This window comes from Scyliorhinus canicula, chromosome 1 (genome assembly GCF_902713615.1).
Source record: "Scyliorhinus canicula chromosome 1, sScyCan1.1, whole genome shotgun sequence".
Classification (NCBI taxonomy): Eukaryota; Metazoa; Chordata; class Chondrichthyes; order Carcharhiniformes; family Scyliorhinidae; genus Scyliorhinus; species Scyliorhinus canicula.
The window spans coordinates 28166311-28171141 of NC_052146.1; the positions used below are offsets into that span (position 1 = coordinate 28166311).

The 4831-nt window shown below is 49.6% G+C and overlaps 1 protein-coding gene across 1 annotated transcript; it reads left to right on the forward strand.

Moving 5' to 3' along the window:
• Positions 1-1166: 1166 nt before the first annotated feature.
• Positions 1167-3012, forward strand: LOC119953411 (acylphosphatase-1-like). Its single transcript, XM_038777711.1, has one exon. The coding sequence runs from the start codon at positions 1507-1509 to the stop codon at positions 1846-1848; it is 342 nt and encodes a 113-aa protein (XP_038633639.1). The 5' UTR covers positions 1167-1506; the 3' UTR covers positions 1849-3012.
• The last annotated feature ends 1819 nt before the right edge of the window (positions 3013-4831 follow it).

The window sequence follows — 4831 nt, forward strand, 5'->3', positions numbered from 1 at the left end:
AGCACCGAAGAGCACACACATTTATACGCCGCCTACTGGGCGGAGCCAGCAGACAGGGATTTACCCATGTACCTCTACTATACGGGCCTTATCATAATACATGTAATACTACTTAGTGGTGACTACCACAAGGTCGCAGTGAGGGAGTTTGGGCAGATGAGGGATCGGGGGGGACAGGTTGGTTACTGAGTCGGGGGAGGTAAATGGAGTATTTGAGGCCTTTTACAGGAATTTGTATAGTTTGGAGCCCCCTGCGGGGGATGAGGCGGTTTCTGGATGGACTCGAGTTCCCAATGGTTCGGAGGTGGGGGGGTGTAGGGGTTGGGTGCTTCGTTTGGGCTGGGGGAGGTAATGTGTTGTGCAGGCCCAATGCAGTCGGGAAGGACCCAGGCCCAGATGAGTTCCCAGCAGTTTTATAAAAATGTTTGGTTCTGATTTGGGGTCCTTATTTGTCGAGATGTACAATAAATCGGTTGGTAAGGGAGAGCTCCCGCCCACACTGTCTCAGGCTTCTATCTCGCTGATTTTAAAAAACGACAAGGAACCAGAACAATGCCCTGCAGGCATCGAAGCTGATGGCAACGCATATAGAGGACTGTGTGCTGGGGATGATAGGGGAAAACCAAGCCAAGTTTATTAAAGGGTGGCAGTTTATTATTAGGTGATTATTACATGTGATAATGAGGGTGGTTAGGATATGGTTAATGTTCAACAATGACTGATGTTGTTGGTTTCCCTTTCTTTTGACTGTATATACTTGAAATTGTCTCGAATAAAAATATTTTTTAAAAACTCATGATGACCATGAAACCAAAGCTGATTGTTGTAAAAACCCACCTGGTTCACTGATGGGCTTTATGGAGGGAAATCTGCCCTCCTTACCTGGTCTGGCCTACACGTGACTCTATTACCCACAGCAATGTAACTGAGTCTCAAGGGTATAAAGGATGGACAGTAAACGCTGCCCCAGCCAAGAATACAATAAATCCCACACCTCCACTTTTGTTGCGTGAGGTTGCTGGGATCTGTAGTTCTCATCCCTTCCGGGACGTCACTCCGTACTCTGTTTCCCAGAAGACGCTGGCCGGCCGGATGTGTCGGTTGCTAAGTGACCTGCATGGCCGGATGTGGCTGTTGCTGAGGGGCGGCAAGGCGGGATGTGGCGGTTGCTGAGGCGGCCCGGTCGGATGTGGCAGTTGCTGAGGGGCTGCCCGGCCGGATGTGGCGGTCCCTGAGGGGCGGCACGGCCGGATATGTCTGTTGCTGAGGGGCTGCCCGGCCGGATATGGCTGTCGCTGAGGGGCGGCCCGGCCGGATGTGGCGATGGCTGAGGGCGGCCCGGCCAGATGTGGCGGTTGCTGAGGGGCTGCCCGGCCAGATGTGACAGTTGCTGACGGGCGGCACGGCCGGATATGGCTGTTGCTGAGGGGCTGCTCGGCCGGATGTGGCTGTCGCTGAGGGGCTGCCCGGCCGGATGTGGCTGTCGCTGAGGGGCTGCCCGGCCGGATGTGGCGGTTGCTAAGACGCTGGCCGGTTGCTGCCATGTCGTCTGGCGGTGAAGCCCAGCTGCTGTCGCTGGATTTTGAAGTGTTTGGGAAGGTGCAGGGTGTTTTCTTCCGGAAACACACACAGAAAGAGGCCAAGAGGCTGGGCCTGGCGGGCTGGGTGGAGAACACGCCGCAGGGGACGGTGCGGGGCCAGCTGCAGGGAGCCGGGGCGCAGGTCCGGGTCATGCAGGCCTGGCTCCGCGACACCGGCAGCCCCAAGTCCAAGATTGACCAGGCCCAGTTCAACAACCAGAAGCAAATCCAGCGCCGGGAATTCTCGGACTTCCAGATCATCAAGTAGCCGGCGGCGGACGCTCCGGCCTCTCCCCCTGGCCCAGGCTCGGTGACTGGATGCGGACGCACGGATTCGGAGGGAAGGTGAGCGTTTGCCCGGCTTCCCCAACCGCTGCTCCTTCGGCTCGGGTTGATAATGGAAAGAGACCCAGTCACCGCCGCCCTCCTCCCGCCTTCTCCAGAGTTTGTTACTCACATTTCATTCGGATCTGAACAACCTGGTGTTGGATTGTTGGTGTTCTGAATTACCTCGCTGTATTCCAAGCAGGTCCCAGTTTGTGTTCAATGCTTCTGTTTAACGCTGTTGTTAGTTGGGTTAGCCGGGTGGACGTTGCCACCATGGACAGATCCCTCATGTTAAAGGAATCTTCATGCGTACCAATGAAGCGAGGCTCATCCAAACGGACTCGAGACGTCTTTCTAACCCCAGTTTCTTATTTATTGCAAGATTTATGTTGTTTGTTTGAATTGTCGCATTGAAAGAATACTACCGTAGATAAAATAGTGTTTTATTCCAAATGAAAATCACACTTTAGCGTTTTCATTCTTTTCACTCCAAAAGATTCAATTCCGATATAAATGTCAATATAAAGTAACATTTGTATACAATTGCCAAAGGTTAGGGGGCTTAGTTGTGAACGCTTTTAAGTGTGTTGCAAGACTGATACTTGGCATGACAGTTTATTTCGTGCAAGACGTGAGTGTTAATTATCCAGTGTGTTGGTGCAATAAATCTGAATATTGCATTTTTGTTAGCGCCGTCCTCCCGATGAGATGGTAAACCGACGCGCTGTCTCACTGATCTTGCACTTGAGAAGAATGTCAAAACATCCCATCAGCCCTAAGTGAAGACTACTAAGGAGATCTAGTGCCAGAGCCAAACAGTCATCCTCAATAAACGAATTATTCATCCACTTTCTGTTCGTGCCAAATTGCCCTGTGCAGAATAGTTGCCATATTTATTCGCATGACAGCAGACACCACAATAATGCATTTGTATGTGAGGTGGTGTCCTTTGAGATATTTAAGTCATGCTCCAGATCAAGTATTCATCTGTCGCAATTAAAATGCTATTGTTTTGAAAAGTTTTATGTGAGAAGTATAATAAAATTGATTGAGTAACTTTAACATTTTGAAATTAAATGGTTCTGTATTAAATGTTGAAACAATATTTCTGTGTTCGAGTCATTTGTGTATCTGAGGCAAGTATGCTGCTTGGATTACTGTCTGTACGGAATCTACACGTTCTCCCTGTCTCTGCATGGGTTTCCTCCCGGTGCTCCAGTTTCCTCCCACAAGACCTGCAAGACGTGCTGTTAGGTAATGTGGACATTCTGAATTCTCCCTCCGTGTACCCGAACAGGCGCTGGAGTGTAGTGACCAGGGGATTTTCACAGTAACTTCATTGCAGTGTTAATGTAAGCCTACTTGTGACAATAATAAAGATGATTATTATTAATCCTATTTTGCAACACTTGGCTCATAGCCATGTATGCTATGGCATTTCAAGGGCTCATCTAAATCCTTCTTAAATGTTGTAAAGCTTCCTGCCTCCACCACCCTTTCAGGCAGTGAGTTCTAGATTCCAACCATCTTCTGGGTGAAAAAGGTTTTCCTCACATCTCTGCTAAACCTCCTCCCCCTACCTTAAATCTATGCCCCCAGGTTATTGATCATTCTGCTAAGGGGAAATGTTCCTTGCTGTCCACCCTATCTATGCCCCTCTTTATTTTGTACACCTCAATCAGATCCCCCTCACCTTCTCTGTTCCAAGGAACACCACCAGCCTATCCAGTCTCTTTTGATAGCTGAAATGCTCCAGCCAGGCATTATCCTGGTGAATCTTCTTTGCATCCTTTCTAGTGCAATCAGTTTGGGGATGGCGGCAGGGCCGGATGGTTTCCCGGTGGAATTCTATAAGAAATTTAAGGATAAGCTGGTGCGTTGTTGGTGGAAATGTTCGATGCCGAAAACGATGGGACAGGCCTCCGTCGCTCCATTGCTGCTAAAGAAAGTTAAGGGGTCGGTGGAGTGTGGGTCGTACAGGCCCATATCTCTCCTGATTGTAGACGCTAACATATTAGCAAATGTGCTGGCGCTAAGATTGGATGTGTACCTCCGGGGTCGATTGGGGAGGATCAGACTGGGTTTGTTAAGGGCAGACAGCTGTGGTCGAATGTGCGGCGGCTGTTGAATGTTGAATTTATCCTTCAGAAGAAAGGGAGTTGGAGATGGTGGTGGCATTAGATGCGGAGAAGGAGTTTGATCGGGTGGAGTGGAGCGATCTGATTGCGGTGTGAGAGAAGTTTGGGATTGCGCATAAATTTGTGGCATGGGTGAAGTTGCTGTATAAGAATATGATGGCGTGTGTGCATACGAACGACATGAACCCAGGGTATTTTCCATTGCATTGAGGAATGAGGCAGGGATGCCCCATGTCCTTTCTGTTTGTGTTAGTGATAGAGCCTTTGGCCATTGCGCTGAGGAGTTCTGTGGTGGAAGGGGATAGTGAAACGGGGTGGAGCACAGGGTATCCTTGTACGCGGATGATTTATTGTTATACATTTTAGAGCTGGGCTCCTCACTGGGGTACATAATGGGTTTGCTGAAAAGATTTGGGACGTTTTCAGGATATCAACTGAACTTGGAGGAAAAGTGAGTATTTTGTGGTATCCGCTCCAGGGACGAAGGGGCGGGTAGGGGGGTTGCCATTCCATGTGGCAGCTTCTCATTTTAGGTATCTGGGGTGCAGGTAGCTCGGAATTGGGCAGGTCTTCGGAAACTGACTTTTTTAAGCTTGATGGAGAGGGCGAAAGCAAATTTGTTGAGGTGGAATAGTCTTCCTCTGTCGTCAGTACGTCAGACGGTGACCTTTCGCTGCGGGTTTTGTTTTTATTTCAGTGCTTGCCCAAGGCGTTTTTCAAGGGGATGGATAGGCTGATTTCCCTGTTCATTTGGGCGGGGAAGGTGGCCAGGATAACAAGGTGGTA

Coding starts and splice junctions, on each gene's coding strand:
- LOC119953411 (XM_038777711.1), top strand. CDS start 1,507: ATGTGGCGGTTGCTAAGACGCTGGCCGGTTGCTGCCATGTCGTCTGGC.